The 21,194-nt window shown below is 38.5% G+C and overlaps 1 protein-coding gene across 8 annotated transcripts in view; it reads right to left on the reverse strand.

Annotated features, from left to right (window-relative positions):
- NBEAL1 (neurobeachin like 1) overlaps window positions 1–20,159 on the reverse strand; it is an 81,220-nt gene extending 61,061 nt beyond the window's left edge. For 4 of the 8 annotated variants that reach the window (XR_005820878.1, XM_040560896.1, XM_040560893.1 and 1 more), the window contains exons 1-3: window positions 20,036–20,147; window positions 19,279–19,578; window positions 2,538–2,629 (exon numbers count right to left, since the gene is read on the reverse strand). Coding sequence is in view for 7 of the 8 variants with exons in the window: in XM_040560896.1 (XP_040416830.1) it covers window positions 2,538–2,629; window positions 19,279–19,329 (143 nt within the window). In the remaining variant the exon portion in view is untranslated. Of the gene's footprint in view, window positions 1–2,537; window positions 2,630–19,278; window positions 19,579–19,759; window positions 20,003–20,035 lie in introns of those variants that run through there. The other 4 variants (XM_040560895.1, XM_040560891.1, XM_040560894.1 and 1 more) reach the window with 4 other exon arrangements.
- Between the last annotated feature and the right edge of the window lie 1,035 nt (window positions 20,160–21,194).

Raw genomic sequence — 21,194 nt, forward strand, 5'->3', positions numbered from 1 at the left:
AAGAGATGTGTATTAATCCTTTGTGCTCAATGTTCAAAGCTGTCAGCAGTTATTTTTTTGTGCAATATCCCCATTTTCTCAGTAAAAAAAAAACTGTAGACACCATTAATAAATCACTTCACTTAAAAATATAGGGAAGATGCACAAAGACGTAGGTATAACTGAATTCGTATAACTTATAAGCTGTATGACTGTATAAACTCTACTTATTATTACAGCCAAATCATACCAATGGATACACTTATCCGCCAAGTTTAGAGATTTCCAAGTTCTCTATTATGTGCATCTTTCCAATTTTCAAAATAGGTTTCAGGAAATAATATACTTTAATTTATAGAAGAAACAGTCTTATCAGTTAAATCAGCAAGTGACACTGCCACTTAAGAGTACTTCTTTCAGAAAAACAGACTAACATTTTCATTACATTACTTAAGTGTTGTTTTCTTGAATGAAAAACAAAACAAAACATGTTTTACATTGACAAAAAACTCCATGGCAGTCTTCCAAAAAGTTAATTTTGTCCAGCAGTTTGTACAAGCTTCCTTGTCCTAACACAGTTGCTCATCATTTCCTGGCTTTTGCCCTTCAATACACAAGGTCTTTCAGGCACTTAGCTGGAAAGCACACCAAAACTTACATAATAAAAAAGCAGGGTCATGTCAGTCCCTGTTCTAGTAATTACTGCTGTTCTTGACTGCTCTCAACTACATTCGACAGAGGGAGGCAATAAAAAGGAGTACTGGATGCCTGAGTCCACAGGGTCTTTTAGCCTTAAGAGCACAGCCACTGGAAAACAGGCGGTTCCACACTGATTTGTGTTCTCTTTTGCAGGCTCAGTAATATCACTTCCTTAATGCTTAATGCTTACAGTATTCATCAATAAATGCCAGAAAGATGCTACTTTTCTTAAGCCTTATTATGTCTCAAATGCCAACCTGTGCAGAAACAACAATTCTTTGTTAATTTTAATATCTGCTCTCAAACAGTGTAATTTTTAAATCCAGCCGTCAAAGCACGAGTATAACCTGCCTTCATCCCTACATTGTTTTGATACATTTTCTCTACATCTGTTGTACAAATGACTTTAAATCTACATAAAATTATTCTTTCAGGCTAAACCACTAATCCTGTCATAAACCTCAGAAAAATATGGGATTTTATGCTCACAAAACCATTATTTAGCACAATAAAGATGCTGCTATTCTTCTGCACAGGTAAGCTTCACATTTCTTTTTAATCTTTTACTATGTTGCTGTAAAAAACAACAACAACAAAACATGAGCACAAAAAAAAAAGAGTACCAAAATACCCTTCTCTTCCATTGAACACATTTCAATATTAAATAGCATGTTAAAAGATAACTTGTGTTAAAGGAAAAACATTTTTCCTGAACTAAACATAAGATGTATTTTTGATATCTCACTGCAAAGAAAACATATCTTCTGAAAGAGTACAGAACTAATATGTAGCTCTTGCTTAGCGGTTGAATTAATGTAAGCATGAAGAAGAAAAATTTCATACAAATAGATGAGATGCCCAGTTTTTATCCACTGAGATCCAGTTGCAGCATTCTTCATTTCCTTGTAACAGGAGAGGCTATCACTTACACTTCAAAGAGGATCTGATCCAAAGTCCATTAGAGAATTTCCATTGATTTCAACAGGGCTTGGACTGCAGCCGTCATGCAGAGAGGGGCATTCTTTGTATTCACTCACCAGTAGCAATAGCAGCCATAATACTGACACTGGTTCTCATGATTTCTGAATCCTCTAACATTTGTTTTTTCTTAAAATCCTTAGTTCATGCAAGCATCTCAAAAAAATCCAGTCCAAGGTTTCTATTCCTCATTTGCAAAGTTAGTCTGTCTTGAAAACACAATCCTTAGAGCATAGAAAGCAAATTCGAAATAGTAAAGATGAATATCTGAAATTAGACTTCAATACCCATCTCATGATTATATTTTCATACTTGCAGTCAACATCATAGGTGAAGTCACTAATATTCTTGCCACCGAACTAAAGTCTTCACAGATGCAAAGATCACTTGAAAGTCCATCATTTGTGCATTCTAATTTTTAAAAAATTTTCAGCTAAAAACCAAAAATTTCATTGAGCATTTCACCTCATCCTCACTCTTGAAGCAATGCCAGAAATAACATTACAAACCTCTCTACCTAGACCTTACTTCTATTCAGTCACTACTGGTACAGATAGCAAGTACTAATACTCACTATACTATTTCATCTGCAACATTTAATAATGAATACATATTCCACAAATTTATAAGGAAGAACAATTATATTTCTGTGAGCAGGAACCAGTGAACACTGAGATGCCATCTCCTGATATAATACAAATACCAGTATTTGCCTAGTTTCATCATTCCCAACCCGACTTGACCTTCAAAAGAACAGGAGTGCCACTCAACAATTAAAAGCATTCTTTTGTTTAAAAGTGGTATTGATATTGAAAGAGACTGGGCTCTCAGCCAGGTCTGGTTCAGATATCAAAGGTAAACAGGTCTGTAATTCTACATACCTAGTTGGCAGTTTCTCAAAGTCCACATCCAGAAACTGTTCATAGCTAGAAACAAAACTATCCAACCAAAGTTTCAGGTAATCTGGATCTTTCTGTAAAAGAAAGAAAGGGTGGGAGAACATTAACTAATACAGTACCTGATATCATTAGTCAGCAACTCTGTAGTATTAACTTGAATGGAAAGCGTTATTTAAAACATTCCAACTGGGAGAAAGGAGTGAATAGGCTGATTTTTTACAATTAAAGTTTTAAAAAGTTGTTTAAAGAAATTGCGTCCTTCAGAATTCTCAGCGGTGGTACGCGATGTGACATTCTTGCTCTGGGTATCTATCTATTGATTAGTTCATGCTACTGGTGTCAATGCCAACCAAAGTATTTTAGCTTCCCAACCCCACTCCCCAAACAACCATTACTTACTCTTCAGAGGTTATTAGTTTTCTAATACATACCAACTTTAAAAATTTACTAGTATATTCTATTCTTGATAGCATGGAAGTTAGTAGATAACTAGTAAATAACATTGTTTAAGTCTTATGAAATTAAGCAATAACTCGTGACAATTCTAATCACAAAAATAATTTGCATTTTTCTTCATTCATTGATCAACACGGCAGCTAGTAGCAGATCAGATAAAGTGTTCCAAGAAGCTATGCAGAGCCTGTGACTTGTACACTAGATATCTATAAAATAGATAGATTTTAAATGCATGCTTCCTAACTGTTCTTGGTAGAGCGCATGGATTCTGTTCATGACCAGCAATCCCTCAGGACTAGATGCTGTGCCAGCAGGGAGGACAGATACTAGGAATCTGTAAGGTGCCAAACACTCAAGACTTGCAAAAGCAACAGGTAAACCGTTTGCCAGAAGCATTTGGCTGATAACATGTTGACAACTTCAGGCTAAGATACGACCAGAGAAAACAAACAAACAAAAAAACCTATTTATTCTAGCTTCTACTGATTTACTTGCTGTAATAACAAGGCTTCTCTTATGCCACACTGTCATAATGGTATCACATGCAGGGTCACACCCTGGCAAACCCAAACAAGTCAGAAAACTTGCAACTCAGTGTGGTAGCCCTAAAACCAAAAGCATGTACAAGCTTTATATTTCCAAACAATTGTGCTTATAATTTTCATCAGACCATTATAACAGGATATTCAAACAAAGAAAAAAAAATCAAGGGACATTAATAATACACTCTGAAGGAGACAACTTGTATTATAAACTTGCGTAGGAAAGGTGTCAGCTCTTAAGGAGTTCAGGAAAGCTGCCAAGGAGATTTTAACTTGATTCTTCCTTCTTACAGAAAATTCTACTCCATCCACTTTACAACTGAATTACTACAGATAAAGCAGTGAGGGAGTACCACACCTGGGATTATCAAGGAAAAAAATTCAATTTTAGTAAAAGCAGGGTAAAAATCAGCTTCACTACGTTATTGTCTTTTGATTGAAGATGAAATGCCATTACCAATGCAGCCCAAGGAATCTGAGGCAATGGTTGCTACCTTCTTAATATCTAATGAATGTGAACAACCCAGCCGCCAGTATGTTCTTCTGTCACCTCACTGTTCCCTATCTGAAACCTCAAAGCAACTGACTTACAGATAGGGAGGAAGGAGGATACTAAAACAACAAACAAACAAACAAAAAAACAGGAAAATTCTTTCAAAATGTCATTTGAAATAGTCTCACTTTAAAAGTCAAGCTGCTTAACTTTCAATAGCAAGCTGCCAGACCAAAGCCAACAGCTTCCTTAACAAGGACTAAGCAAAGGACTCTGCTCATGTCCATTAACACACATCCATGCTCTCCCATACTTTGTTATAAATTGTTTTTAAAATTGTTTTAAAATATTTGCATAATGTATTTTAGATTTTACTAAATCTAATCCACAATTTATAAAATTTTCAGAAAGTTCTGAAGTTTTGCTCATCCTTCCCTTCTCTCTTTTCTGTATCTCCTCCCTTTTCCTTGTTGCCTTTATATTACCACAGATGTTCCCAAACAAGAGATTATTTCCCTGCCATGTTAAGACCAAGGAGCAATCTGTAAATAACAGAAACACACACAGCATTCAGGGGGCAATGTTGATGTAAAAGAACAAGTCACCAAGACAGACTGACTGTACACAGAGTCCTCTCAGTTCAAGACACCTACATGCAAAAGAGCCTACCAAGAGGAAAATAGCACAAAATAAAAATGCAAACCTAGAATCTGAAGCGCTGCAAACCTTTTTTCAGTGTTCTTTTCACAGCATCTACAGGAATTGTAAAGCATAGCAATTCCCTTTGAATTCTAGACCCTTCCTCCTACCTCCAAGACCCTCTTTAACTCTACAAGCATCAGAAACCCTGACACAATTTACTTCACTATCACTATTAATTATATATATTCAGACACTGTGACAACATGCACCAAATGAAACTCTCAACTAGATATGTATCTTCTCTAGGATTATTTGCTTTCATTGCCTCCAATATTTTCTTGTTCATTTTTCCCTAAATTTTTCCCCTTCTTCTATTTCATTTCTAATTTCTCCCTTCTTCATAATCTTTCTTCTCCCTGTCCCTGCTTTTATTCTCCTTCTGAGGGTTTTCTTCTTGAAGTCGTCAGTGGATTTGTTCTCTTCCCACTCCCCTTTTCTACTAAGCTCTTTTCTCATGACAGAAGTGGTAAACCAAACTAACATCAGAATATAAATTGACCTAATTCAAACATGAACATGTTTGTCTGTGTTCTTTAATGCCAAATCAACTTTCTGAGACAGTACATGCTGCAATCTGACAAACAGCTGTGTTACCACACAGCAGGAGGTTGCAGCCCAGGAGTATGGAATTGCTACTGAGAGCAACAAATCACTGACCTGCAACCCCAGCTCTGAACAATTCGCTCTAACTTGTTAGCTCTCCCATTTTCTCTGCTGTCCTCCTAAGGAAGATGTATAACTTCAGCAGACCATAACAAAGCATCTTAAATACTCAAAAGCCTTGTTACCAGTTAAAACAGTGAAACCCACGGAATATATTCTCTTTGTCACTGCTTTCATAATTACCATTTTGTTGTCATTCTGCAGACAGGTAGCTGGAGGCTGTATGTCAGACTTCAGCTCCGAATTATTTTTAGCGGTGTTAGCTGAAGATGTAGCATGCTTTTAAAACACAGCTTACAAATCAACCTATGCTTTGATAACACGCCACAAGGACATACCGTGATAAACCAAGCTGAGTTCGGTACTCTTTCCCAACCTCCTCCCTACACACACACACACTCTGCAGATATGCCCCATTAGGTCAGCAAGAAAGACAGAAGGAACTTTTTTATTTGGACAACATCAGTAAAAGCAGGAAAAAAAAAGATGTAAGTGGTAGTAAAACATCTTCCACTAATTACAACTTTCCAGTCACTAGAAAATAAGAAAATGTTGATTGTAGAAATCTTACAGCTTTCTAAGTCACTACCCTAAGCACTTAATTTCTTTACCTGAAACCTGGCTGGCTTTTGTGCAACAGACATATATATACATTCTTATCCGAATAGTAATTCATATATAGAAAATGCATGTATTGAAAATTCAGGAAGACAGTTTTTTTTTGTCAAAGCTCAAAATTCCCAGAAGCTAAAATCCAACTTTAGTTTGCTGTTTCTCTTCAGAGTGACACAACCATACTTTTAACAAAGCAATCTTAAAGATGCGTCACTATAAGGATATGTGCAAAGCTATAAGAAGGATAGGAGAAAAAAAAAAAAAGAAAAAATAAACTACAAAGCTCTTTAGCTGATAACTGTGAAGCAAACCACAAACACATAGGACCTAAGCTTAGGCTTCTGAGCTCAGTGCATTGCAGTAAAGGCCTGTGAAACTGCTATAGCAACAATCATTCATCTGCACTAATGAAAAGAATTATTTTAAGCCTATTAAATCAGGTAGCTCAGAGCACCTGAAAGCAAAAACACTTCCTTATACCTCCCTTTATTTAAATACTACTATTTTTTTTAAACACACTTTAGGCCTCCATTTTTATACAATTCCCTTAGCACAATAATAGTCACCACAGCCCTTTAAAATGAAACACTGCCAGGTCTGAGCTCTAGCATGTTTCCAACAGGTACAAAAATAAAAACAAACAACAACAACAAAACACCTAGCAGTCTTTGTTGTTGTTTTTTCAATATGTTTAGCACAATGCTAGAAGGAAAAGAGTTGCTAAATAAAATCAGTAGATCTCCACACTGTACTCCAATACGTAACACAATACTGGAGCTAAATGCTGCCAATGAGCAATTTTCCCATAGAGCCTACTGTTTTAACAGTTGCACTATACAGAAACTCTAGCAAGGCCACACTTCGCCTTGGCACAACTGGGAAACAAGCTCCTAATACCAACACCAACTGCAGTGCTTACCAGCACTAAAGCAAAGCCTAAAAAGAGAAGGAATCGCCTAAAGCCATTCTGACTGATACAACACTCTAAGGCAATGAAAATACAAGAAACTAAGTAAAATCTACACTAACTTGGGACAGGCTCTTATCTTTGATATACTAAATTATCTACAAGTTACAACAGCTTTGTCTACTCTTTGTGAAGACTGATGAAGTAAAAAAAAAGCTCCTAATCCAGCTTTTTTTTTTTTCTCAGTAACTAGTATGCCTAGGCAAGAAGGTCATCAGGAAAAGGCAATTTTTCCTTCAGCGAAAACATTTTTAAAATTCCTAATAAGCCATGAAGTATTGAACTCTTACAGCTTACTCCAAGTTAAATGGAAACTTTCTATACAAAACTGGCACTGAAGTGCTCCCACTAAAAGTCTTCAGCCATGTGCCTGTGGAGTACAGACACACTTATCCACAGCTTCAAACCAACATTAGTGATGCAATTATGTGGTTTTTTTTTCATTTAATAATTAGCTAGCTTCCATTTCTCCAAAAGTTTCCTATTATGTGCTAGTTCAAAGATGATGCTCTACCGAGGCTTCAAATAAAAAAAACACAGGGTGATGGGTGAAGATCAGCACAATTTTTATAGCCACGTGGAAGAAGTTCTAGTTGCTAAAAACAAAAGCTGGATCCACCCGAGGCTATTTTCAGTGCCGCATTCCACGCTCCAAAGGCAAAATCTCCCTGCAGGGCAGCTCAGGGCACGCCTGCCTGCCTCGTCCCACAAGGCAGTTGTTTGAAGTCCTTAAATGCAACGTGCAGGCATAAAATAGCCTGCCTGCTTTGACTACTGCGTGTAGCAGTCGGTCAATCTGCAAAGTGGATTTCAGTTTACCAGTACTGCCACCAAATCTCACCAGCACTGGTACTATAGTAACTAATCCCCCATCCCCAAGCACTATGTTTAAACTAACAGCAATCCTTTGGTGTTAAGGCTGACTTGGATGTACTATAAGTAACATCCAAAAATTATACAGGAAAGACTATTAAATTTACCAGTAACCTAAAGGCAGTATTAAAAGTAACAGAACTAGTCTGCATAACGCAAAAATTGTAGGACATTTCTCAACAGTTTGAAAGAAGCTATTCATTAGGGGATCAGAAGGTTTGTTGAGTTTGAATTGTGGTTTGGAAGTGGCACCTGACCGACACCATCCATGGGATGAGCCTGGTTAACCAGAACTCTTCAATGTCTTTGTGTTTGCTAGAAAGAACTACAGGTAAGTTCTGTGTACAGGCTGGCATATGGCATTTCTGTGCTCCAGAGTCTGCTGCACAGTTCACTTACCAGAAATTTACCATGTTGTGACATGTTACCATCTATTAACTCACTTTTCTCCTCAAAATTGATACAACGAAAAACAGTAACAGATGGAAGATGTATTTTAAAAATCAGGGAATAAGAAGTATTCTGAATAATCCGAAGGCAACCAGAATGACATGATGTCAAAATTCCGCAGTGTCAAGATAAGCCTCGATTTAATGCAAATTCAGACCATAGCTTAAGAAAGGTTTAGGGTTTAATGCTTGATTGCTTTGAAATTTCAAGTTCCGTCAGCAATTTAAATAAGAAAAGGACTGAGTTGCAGCAACAACACACAAAGCCACCTTTTGCTCCATCACTTTCCAACCTTCACTGTGATGCAAGAGACAATGAAAGAACACGGAGAGACCAAAACGAAGCAGGGCGGTGCACCATTGTTTCACCGAATCAATAGCTAGATATTGTCAAGTCTTTCAGCAGATAAAGAAAAACTCTGAGAGCTTGGGTACGACTTATCAAAAGAAGTCTGTATTCCTTTCAAAGCATCACACGGTTACTTTCCACATAATTTTGCCTAAAGCAAATTCTTATTTCTTTAGCCATGGATTTAAATGTTTGCATTTGTCTTCTCAACCTCATCGTCTCTTAGATTAACACCGGACTGCAGCTAATTACAAACTGAAGGTACAAAAACCCCAAATCAGCTTTTCTGCACCCTGCAAAAATCAAAGACTCAAAAACTAAGACACAGCAGAATTTGTGTTACTTGTGCAACTGTTATTTGGTATCCATTTCACTTCTGCTGGTACAGTTTTAAAATTATTATCACAGGTAAATAATGAGGTCAGATTTCTGCAAATATCATGCTTGTTCTCTGTACCCTGCTTTCTCCTCAAGAGCTTTGTCTCTCCAGCACAGCGAAAGCTATATGGTCCTAGGGAGGAAAAAAAACAGTATACAGTCATACCTGAGCCAGTGTACTCATTGACACTTTCAAAACTATTTTTTGTATTTTAGATTTTACCAAAGATGCATCCTCCTCATCACAATATTTTCTCTCCCAAATTCTAAGTTTGCCCTTGAAAGCATGTGAACACTATAGACTTAATTAAAACAGTTTTGAAAAAACATATATTAAGGAACTCCATAAATAAAACAATTTCCCTCCTTGCTTCTCAGAACTTGCTAAACCATTAAACTTACACTTCCCACACAGCTTCAGTCATTTATCAAAAAAAATTGTTCATTCCACCTAGTCAAAAGTTCAGCAAAAACACAGGTAAATGAAAGCCAAGTTTTGTGTAATTGAACACATTAGCCAAGCACTTATCACCAGAGTTGGTGATGTGACTTACACAGCCTGCACCTGCCACAACCATTTTCTACAAAACTCGTGTAGATTATGTCACTGGAAACTCTGGGCTGATGTCCCACATGGATTGTCAGTTTACAGCTACAATCACTCTTCCAAAGGAGCCAAGGATTTACTCTGTCTTTAATGCTGCTAGTTCCAATAACTTTTAAAACTTTTTTCAGTTCCTCTATTTTCCTTGCACATTCCAAGTGAAAGCTGATAGAAAACTATATGAAGGTATGATGTTTTCCTAAAATGATTACTACTAATTTAACAATAATCTTGTAATCTTTTTAAAGGAGTCAAACAAATTGCTCCCTTTTTACTTTGCTTTTCATGGATGTTTCTGGCATTACTGCTGAATTCTTACCTCCAATGTAAGTGCTGCCTTTTCAACCCCTGCCTTAGCTATTAGTTTTTAAATGTATTAATGGGATGCTCTTACATGTTCTTATGCAGAACGGATTATTTGACAATAAAACAAGTACTTACCTCTCCCTACATTAACAATTAAAAGCAAATATATTCACTGCTTTCATCCAGACTTCAGGAAGATTTGTCTTCATCCCTATGCCCCTTGCAAATTCCAGAATTACTAGGACTAGTTATTTAAATAAAGGTGTATTTTCTATGTTAAATTACTATCTGTTGTATAATTAAAGGTTTACCATCTGCTTTGATTTCATGCTCTCTTTGTGTTACATAGAAGTAATATTTAACCACGAATTTATTTTGAGGTTTTGTTTATGCCTCCCTCAAACATCCTTTAGGTAAAGTTTTTAGGAGCCTTTACAGCCTTATTTAAATCTCTTTAATTCCCTCAACTGCTTTAAAATATACTATACTTTTAGATAATAGCATTATTAGTTATTCTTGCAGTTAAATTGAATTCCTAACTTTACACAGACACAATTAACAGTGTTACTCAATGGTCAAACAGTTATTTAATGCCTCTCATTCCTTATTACAGGTATACGCAATCCTCAGTCATAAACCAGGCAACCAGATTATCATAAATGCTTTAAATATCAGAGAAATTATCAATACAAGCCAATATTTTATCAGCACAGAAATCTAACTCCTAATGTTGGGATTTGTAGATGCATAGAGGAGCCTTGTCTCATAGTGAGATGTCAAACTGAAAAGAGCATTTAATATAAGAATAATCAAGTTTGGTTTTCACTTATTGGTGTTCCTGCTGTATCTCCTAACTTCCTCTATTGCGGCCCCTCTTTTACTAGAGGATAAATCAGAAAAATAAGCTGAACAAATGACTTCTAAAAAAAAAAAAAAAAGGATTCCTATCTTTATTGTTGAGACCTGTGCATGCTTTGATGTTTGTTTGGTTTTCTTTTCCTTATATAAATTTCTTTCATCACGAATAACTCCGTAATTAAGGAAGCTCTTTTCTCTTTTATGGCAGCTGTTCAGCCTTTCTAAAGCCTGTAAATATTTTAACAGGATCTATTGACAACATTTGGATTCAGGCATTAAGCTCCAATGCTGTTCAATGGGCAGCTGGCAAGCCTTCCTCCCAGTTCCATTTGTGTATTAGAGCACAAGCACACTGCACATTTGAGTTGATCCTGCAATATTATGTTATCAGGACACATGCTATCCCCAAATCTGAATCAGATGATCCAGTTAAAAGTGCCATACCTCAGATACCACACAACAGCCCAACGTTAGCTATATTTGCTCTTGTAGTACATCACACAGAACCAGAAGGCTGTGTTTCTTGCACCTTGATAAATCATTCCCTGGAAGAGACACTGGATTCTTTCAATTCATTAAAAGTTTCCTCTGAAATATTTTCTACGCTTGCTGGTATGTTTTGAACCAGATGTTTCTCATTAAAACCGTAAAGCAGCTACATGTATGTACTGTGAAATATAGAATAATACAAAACAAAAATAATTTCCCTGTAGCTAGCAAAATGCTATGGTTTTCTAACATTTCTGTTCTGTTTAGATATATCTGCTGTCTCATCTCAATCTGAAGCCTGCGTTATCTGTGACAGAGTCCCTGTTCTGGTTTGAACAACTGTCAACACCAACACTAATTATGTTAGTTCTCAAACTATGAGAAGTCTCTTTAAATAGCAGACAGTAAAATCAGAATGGAAGACCAACTGTTCCTGTTTACCTCTATCCATTCTTAGTTCAGCATCTCAAAGGCAGAACAAGGGTAGTGTCACCAACCCACTGCCACAAGTGACTTGGGACATGTTCTTTTGCAAGTTACATACTCTCAGAATGGCAGAGATGTATTTAAAGCAATCTTTTGTGCATAAAACATTTTATTACACAATTATTGCATAAATCTTCATTCACTTTTTTTTTTTTGGCAAAGGCATGAATTTACATGACGGTGGCTTATGAAGAGTTACTTTTACTGAACACTTAGTTTGATCAAGCATTCATCTAGCTGTAAGCTGAATACTTCTTTATCTAATATAACAAAGGCAATATGTAGCGATGTGATATGAATCACTGACAAATCAGCAATTGCACAAGAAGGAAGACAACTGCAAGCTGAAGTCAGGATGAGATCACGTTTAGGATGCAAAGGTCAGTGTTTCACAGAACTTACAGTTTAACATCAAAGATTAGGCTGTTGTTGAATTACATGCTTCTCACCACAACTAAAACACAATTTTGTAAAAACCACATTTTTAAAGAAACAAGTATAACATCATTTAGGTGAACAATTTCATTTCAATCATACTGTTCCATGTAGCCTTACAAGAAACTTGTCTAAAAGTTGACCTGATTGTAACTTTTTTAGTGTTTAAAAAGACTCTCCAATTTCATACAGAGACACAGGTTAAAGTCACTTACAAGCAAAATTCCACAATATTTAAGATAAACTGAATACTCCCTTATAATTTCATAATACTCCTCTGGAAGTTATGCATTTACTCTCACTTGCTGAATGCCACATGAAATCCCCCAGTCTTTTGACGCAGGTGGCTGAGGGATTTGATTGAACTACAAAGCGTTATCAGGGAAGCAGTACTTCATGAAAGAGTAGTGAGAGGACTGCCTGACAATACTACAGGACCACCTGACAGCCAGTTAGTAGGTCAGCTTAGCAAGTCTGTAACACCACATACTGAGGAAACTGGTACATTCTTGCTCCAAGCCAACTTTTTTTTTTTAATATAAAGATCATTCCACTTTCATGTCACTTTTGGCCCAAAACAAGGTGGACGACGCTAATGGAATTCCCCCATGGAGCGTGTCCTTGAAAGGATCCAAAGGCACATGAATTCTCACAATTCAAGGTCAAATTTCTTTTAATTCTATACAGCATCTTAGTACTAAGAAACAAACAGTGAATGAACAGAAATTACTCTTTCACAGACTTCTCACAGCACAGAGCACACATTAATTTAATTGACCTATTTAGTCCTCATAATGCCAACATAAATTTAGCTCAAGCAAGTTAAATGTGTGTGTTTGTGTTAAAGCTTCAGCTTCAAGTATTTGCATTGCAATGGTGCTACCATCTTGGAGAAAGCCATGTAATTAATTACAGAGAAGCTAGCACTGCCAGCACATCACAGCCTGTAGCACTTCGCTCTTCACAGTGGTCTGTTCCCAACTAACAAAGAAATCATGGTTTCCCACAGGACCACTTATTTTTATCATTCAAGTCTTATGATTCCTGCGAGGCACCCTATAAGGAACCAGAATCTCACTGGGGATTCTTCCCAGACGAGGAAGAAAATAACTCAAATAACAGGACCTGAAATACACCAGGACATTTTTACAATACTGCATATACTCATTTCAGATTTTTTTTCCGTATAGCTTTTGATCTAGAACTAAAATGCTTTCCTGTAAGAAGTATAACTTCTCTTTCCATGCTATAATATTAGTTTTAAAAGGAAAGATAACTTACAGGTGTCCCTTAACAAAACAGAGAAAAAAAGCCAACACATTTATCTCAATAAAATCAGATCTGATTAAAAAAAAAAAGGCAAACACAGCAATACAATGCAACATAAGAAAGTACATTTCTTAAGAAGATGGCCTATCCACAAGTCAGTTCTTCTGAACACAGCAAGAGAGGTGATTGTCTCAGTTGTCTGTGTTAGTAAAGATCAGGACATTGTAATTAGCTTTATAACTGTTAGTACACAGAATCCCTACCTACTAAAGATGCTAAGATCAAATACTCCTTCTTTGAAAGGGGAAGCATAGGCTAGAAACTGGCTGACAAACAGACTCACAGCTTTCCCTTCAAGCTATTGTATCACCTATCAGATAAGGAAGTGCTGAAATGAAAGCATGGCTTTACTGAAGATGAAGGTGTAAGACAAAGCCCAGAACCAATTACTGTGTGAAACCCTGCCTGGCACAATTAAAATTCTTAAAGGGGAGAAAGTCTTCTTGACAGGACTCAGCTAACATAGCACCCCCATCCGTTGGATAGCTAATTCTGATGATACACTATCTGGCATGCTTTTCACTAACTGCCTAACAAAGCAGATTCGTTTTTAAAGGAGCCAACCCATTTTACCTGTTTTAAGAGCCTTTTACAGGGCTTTCATCACATTCAAAAACTTTGGCATGAGTCTTGACCCAGCAGCAAAGTGTCCTTTACACACTACAAGCCTAATCCTGAAATGATTTTAAATTACATTTTGGATTTACAATTCATCAAGTTGTCCTGGCCCCTCAGTTAAGAGCAGCACTCAATGTCTGCTTCAACCTTTTTTTTTTTATAGATACTACTTGAAAGCATCAGCTCTTCTTAGATGTTTTTGAACTGCCAACCCTGTTTTATAGACAACTTTCAGCATATTCTGCTGAAAGTTGATCATTAAGCTTTTAAGAAAAAGACTTTCACATTGCTTTAACTGTACTACTCATATGCCCTGTGAAATGCTCTTGGAGAGCCAAGTACTTCATATTTAAATTTCCCTTTGCCTTGGCAAAGCATTCAGGTTTTTTTTTTTGGTGGCATTCAGGTAAAGTAAGGAGTATAAAGTTGTGCCATATATTACTTTTTTATTTATTCTTTAAATATATAATTTCAAGGAAAGGATATGGTAGAGGGTTAGCAGATCTAACCATTATTATTACATTTTGCTTTAATTTAAAGCTGCAGCTCTTTGTTTCAGCATCACTTACCAGCCATTGTTCATATTATTCAAGAAACTAAATAGATTACTGAAAATCTTCAGCTTCTAGAAAAGCAAAAATTCTTTCTCCCTAGAAGATATTTTCCCCCAAAACTTTTATTGTCTGTGTCCTGTCCCATTCCTCTACCCCGAGTTTCCACCCAGGATAAAAATCAATCAATTTTGATCTAGTCAAAATCCTGTAATATGTACACACGCAGTACTTAGCCACGTTCACTTCACTGATACTCTGTATGCCACATTTTCTATATCTATTTCAAATACGTAAGATACTAGGAAAGACCAGCTTTATAAGTAACACAGTACAAATGGAAGATTTTCTAAGGTGCACACGGAAGATAAGTGCCTGCATTTATGCCTTTAAAACCCTTCCTGAAAGCAACTGGGGATCTCACTTTGTTAGAAGAGAAAAATTTCTTTCCACAGAGGAGAGTATCTGATCACTTCCTGCATAAAATTAAAAGTAACAAAAATCCTAACACACTTTATGTCAAATAATCTGAAATACCTATCAGAAAAACTGGAGAGGATGAAATGCGCATGGTTCAATTCTCACAGATACAATGCAGGTTGAATCTCTTTAATTTGAATCTGCAGTCAAAGTCACTTCAGAGGATAACAAGACATGAATTAATTTTGCATCCTGGTACATAATTAACATCTAAGAAAAGGTTAATCAACTAAGATTACAACAGTAATATTGTTACAGCTATGCCGGTCTAAGAATACAAGGCAAGACTGGTAGAGCTGATCTAATGGAAGAGATTACTTCAGTCACATGAACATGAAAAGGTCACAGAAACACTTCAATGAAAGCATGCGCTTTCCCCAGACTACCTCAGTTCATCTAGTAGAGCTGATCTCCTGCTATAAACTTACATTACTGAAGCATTTTCAGGTATCTGCTGCATATTCACTTCAGTAAGCGTTTCATGTTCCTGTGTAGATGATATTTAAGGCTTCAAACTGATGATTGATAAGCTAATGTTTGGTACCACCTTTGTCTACTTAGCCTGCTGGAGAATTTTTGCTAGTGAACTCTATAGAAAAGACTTGTTATCTATTCTACATTTATCTCAATTACCTTAGAAAACACGCATTCCTCCATTCAGATGAAAGACAGCAGCTTGCATCCATATCAATATTCAAGTGAATAACAGCATTGTACATTAACAGAGAATCAAGTATTAGAAAAAAAAATCCGTTTTAAACTGAAAATCACCAAAAACAATCATGACAGCAGTATGCATGAAACAATGTTTTCTTTGCAGAAAATCTGACATCATTTAAAAAAGAAAAAAGAAAAGAAAAACAAAAGAAAAAGAACAACTCAAGGCAGAAACAGCTCAAACAATTAACAATACGGCGCTGTGATATTTAAGTCCCAGTGACTTTAAACTAAACTTCACTAAATTTAATGAGCTTCTAAACTGCTTCCAGGCAACACCAAAAGCACTGTCAGTCACGTGTGGCTATGACTTTCATCGGGCATCTAAACAGCAGACAAATCTGCAGCTTTGTAGCTACTGGCCTACAGAGCACAGCTTTTAAAGGAACAGAATCACAGAGGGGAAAAAAGCACCACCAACAAAACTTACATTAGAAACTGCCAGATGAAAAACAACAGAACACCAACTAAAAACAAACTTTTGCAGCCATCAAAACACAACTTTAAGAGAAAAAAGAAAACAATACGTCACACACAATATCATTCAAAGACTGCTTCTGTAGATGCGCTGGCTACATGCTGATGTCTGCCCAAGTCTCCAATTGCTGATAGTGCACAAACCTCAATGAAAATACAGAGATCCCCTCCTAATGTTACTTTGCACAAAAGTAAGTGTTGCAGCTTATGCTTGTCACTGCACTGGGACCTAAAGTGATCACAGAACAAGAATTGTTACCAGGATTAATGGTAAGATACTAACACTATCATCCATCACTTTAAAACAGCAAGAAGTTTAGAAGTTTTGTTGCTGTAGCACACAGTGCTGTATTTAACATACTAGCCTGATCAGCTGAAAAAGACAAAGTAAACATGGCTAGTTATTATCACCACTGTCAGGCATCACAGAAAAAAAAGATTTTCACTGTTTCTTTAGCTAACAAGGCTGCAAACCCCAAAGCTGTACACTCAAGATATGTAAACTCGAGATCATTTACTCAGTTGTTTCTGTAGTTTGGAGACATCTTGCCTTTCCAGAAGGCTGTCAGCCACAACAAAGTCACCTACAGGATATGGTGCTACACTTTAACTTTATCATGTTACTGGTGATTACTGCTACATCTTCCCATTGTTCTAGATGCTCTAAGGAAAGCCAAGTTACAGCACAATCTAGATGGTCTTGATATATGACTGACCGAATAAACTAATTTACATTACAGCTTCACAACACTTTACACCCTAACACCTAAACTGCTTCAGTTGCTCTTAACTCCACAAAACTCAACCCAAGATGGAGTATTTTTTTCTGGATGCCGGCCTCAAACAGAAAGAGAAATCATTTTAACCTGAATGAGGTAGAGAGAGAGAGAGAGAAATAAATAAATAAATAAATCAAAGAAAAACAAAAAGTTGTGTGTCCAGCTTTTTTGGAAGAAGTGAAGACTCTGTTTTTGGACTCACTCTAGTTGCCTGAAAATTTCAAACTGTTTTTTTATAGCATAAATATTTCTACATGAGAAAAACTCCTTATCAATATATGAGTCCATGTAATTGTGCCCATAACATATAATTCTAGAAGGAAAAAAAAAAATCAAACAAAACCCAAAAAGTGAAGTCTCTGACAGCTCACAAAGGCTGAGTACATCAAAAGTTTTTTTTGTTGTTGTTTTCTCTTCTGTTAGGGTCTAAATGTCTATTCCCACCATGTTAGTGCAGACCAGAGGACACATTCATCATTCCTATTAAGAAACTGAGCATACTCTTAGTGATCTAAAGCACACACTGTACACCTTCCATTTCCACGTTGTCTGTATGCCAGCGAGAAGGTTGCATAAAGAAAGCTGTACTAGTTACAATTTGAATGAAAGGTTCCAGCAAAGGGGGAAAAGGTGTAAGAGAGAAAAGAAATTTACAAAGAACTAGGGAGGAAAGAGACAAAGACTGTCTAAGCACAGAAACCCGAGTTTGGCTCATCTCCCCAGTCCTGTCTCTCCCAAAGCTGAGGAAAGCCTGGATTCTTGGAGCTTGAGGATTCTTGGAGCTGAGGAAAGCCTGGATTCTTGAAGCCTGTTCCAAGAGTCTTTGTTCTTCTCACATCGATGAACTCACTGGCAAAACATCCTTCTCCTTCAGTACTAGTCTATTTCCTGCTGCCATCAACATTACTACATCAGTTTAAATGGCAAAGGTCTACACAAATACATTTCAACCCAAAAGATAACCCACGTGGCTATCAGTAAGATGTCACACCGTGCTGTTATGTTTGCACTAGTTTTATTTTTAACTACGAATAGAGCATTAGGGTTACAAACTCACACAAATTAAGAAAAGCTACAATTAAGACTGCCTTGTGCAACACTCATCCAGCACTTTGTGTGCTTGTATTAAGACAGCCTGTACTTAAAATCTCACATTCTGTGTTCTTGAGGTGGATGTTCTCTACAAATGAACCCGGAAACAGAACAAGAGAATGTTTACTCTACCCTTAATGCCTTACTGGTTTGAAAAGTTAAAGAGACTGTGATGCATACAAAATGTGAGGCTGCAAAGAGACAAGGCAAAAGGAAACCAGGGAATAAGGCCACCAAAAACTTTCCTTGCCACAGCCACAAAGTTTGTACACAGTAGGCCAGTTCCTTCCCCACTCTTTACAGTTTTTTTTAAAATGTTTCTTATTTTATGAATATCTATTTAGATAACCTGGAATCTAATTTGTGTACATACTCAGCACTTCTGGTGGCAATTCAGACCTCTGCTTTAAACATATGAATCGCTTTACACTATGAAGTACAAATAGAGACAAGACAGTATTTTAATAATTTTCCTGTTAGGTGAAGGAAGTTCATTACTATTAATAGAGTACTTTGATGTTATGTTGATAAGCAGCAAAGGAATACTCAGAAGTAACTTAAATCTGCTTTTTGAGAAGACTTTGGCTAATATAGTTTAAATAAAACTAGAGCTACACAAAAAACCCTAAGGTTAAAACTAAATACCAGACAGCAGTGGATTAAGTGAATACAATCTATCTTAATGCCACAGCCATATGAAAAAAAAATGCATACGTATGCATTCACATAGCTAAAAGGTATAGCTAAAATAAGTGCTTAATCTGAGACATAACCCTGCACAATTCATACCTCATCACAAAAAAAAAGCCCAACCTGAAGAGTAAGTCAAGAGCTGAAGTTGTAAATAGTGTAAGAAGTTCAGTTACACCCTTAGAGAAGCCATGCAAGTCTATGCAACTTCTAAGCAAAGGAATTGTGCTAAAAGATGTTAGAAAAACATTTCAAATACCTGATTTACAAATAAAAGAGGAAGAAGACACACAAACATCCCCCCACTACTCCCCCAAACACTTACCTTATTACAGTAAAGCATCCAAAGCTCATACAGCCTCTCTCGGGATGCCATTCCTTCCCTTCCTCTTTTGCCTGACACCAGCGACTTCTGTTCAAGATCCTACCATGCTCCGTTCTCAAGTGTTCTTTCCGCAGTTTTTGGTTTATTATTAGTTATATCATAACCAAAGAAGAAGTCAAGGATTAAAATAACAGGGTCTCAGCCTCTCCTTTTTGGGTAAACAACGTAGCACAACACAAGCGACTGAAGACAACAGTCAAGCATGTCCGTTCTTCGCCAGGGGCACTTCGGGCGTAATCTCTGGAAGTGAAAACATAGCCTTCAGGCCTTTGGGCGAGGAAGGGGGGAGGAAAAAAAAAAAAAAAAAAAACACAAATACGGACTTTAAAGCCCACAGACGACCTCGGGAATTACACGGAAACCGGTCGCGTTGCTTTCGTGTCCGGCACTACCCCAGACAGGGGGCAGCCCGCTTGCCCACCTTCTCCTTTTCGGAAGGAGCGAGCTGAGGGGGGTTGAGGGGAGGCAAGGTGGCGGCACCGCGGATCGCCCGCCCGCCACGGGGCACGCCACGGCCCCGGCCCGGCAGCCACAGCCCCGGGCTCCACAGCCGGACCCGGAGCCCGGCAAGTCGAGACGGCGGCTGCCCGAACACCGCCGCCGGCCGCGGCCTTTCCCGTTCCCCGCGGGAGAAGCCCAGCGCCGCGCTTCGCCGCCGCCTCCCGGGCCAGCCCCACCGCCCCTCGCCACCACCTACCGCGCCCCCGTCCTCTCCCGGCTCCCCCCGCACCACCGCGGCCTCTCCCCGCAGCCTACCCAGGCCACGGCGGGGGACGGCCGGGCAACGCCGAGCGGCGGAGGGGGCCGGGCCTCGCCACATCGCCCGCCCCGCCCGCATTCCGGCACACGCCCCGGGCCGCCGCCGGGGGGCGGACAGCTCGCGGCCGCCATCTTGGGTGCGGCGGCCGGGCACAGCCTCACTGCGGGCGGAGCGCCGGGGGCCGGCCGCCGCGGTTCGCCCGGCGGCCAGCTGCTGAGGGGAGGCAGGGGGTTGAGGGGCCACGCTGGTAGCCCCTGGCCCTCGGACGGGTCGTGGCTGTCCAGCCCGGGTGTGTGTGCTGCGCCGAGATCTGCCTGCACAGCCCCAGGAGTGAGGGGATGTATACGTGAAACCTGCTGCTGCTTCATAGCGGCCCATACCTCATACGCAGAGCTCGTGTAGGACTAAGAGAGCACTCCTAAAATGTCAGATTTCTAAAAGAATTGTGAAAAGACTTCCTTCTGCTTACTGGTGTGGTCTTTCTCAAGCATGTCAACAGTGCGCTGAACAACCCAAGGCAGGACACGAGCAAAGGGCTTTTCCTGCTTGCTGTTTCCATAATATGACACTTCCAGGGTTACTAGAGGGATCCCCCGGGACAGCGAGGCACACGGGCACCCGTCCATCCATCTGCTCCCTCAGAAAGTGACGCTGGAAATAAATCAGGGAAAGGCAGCTATAAGGAGACATTTTCTAAGGGCAGCATTTTTTTCCCTGTATTCTGCCAGGAGAATCCCATCCCTACGATCCCAGGGCTTCAATTCTACTCCTCCTGCCACCCGTTCTTCTCACCCAGGTAAATCTATGGCAGCTTCACTTGAAGCAGAACTCACCATTCACTGCATAGTCAATTCCTCTGTAGGGGATTTCCACACCTCTGTAATGGTTCACGTTGTGTTTGGAAACCCCCTGCAAAGGAATTCATTGATCATGCAATATAGTTTTATCATCTGGTGTATAAAAAAATTGCTAGAGCTGGATATATGTTACCAAGAGCACAGACAGTTTGAGATCAATCCCTGCACATATCTTTGTGTTTTTTTTTCTTTAAGAAAATCAGTGAAGTTTCCCTGTAAACATTTCAGCACTGATCAGT

This window comes from Cygnus olor, chromosome 6, assembly GCF_009769625.2.
Source record: "Cygnus olor isolate bCygOlo1 chromosome 6, bCygOlo1.pri.v2, whole genome shotgun sequence".
Lineage (NCBI taxonomy): Eukaryota > Metazoa > Chordata > Aves > Anseriformes > Anatidae > Cygnus > Cygnus olor.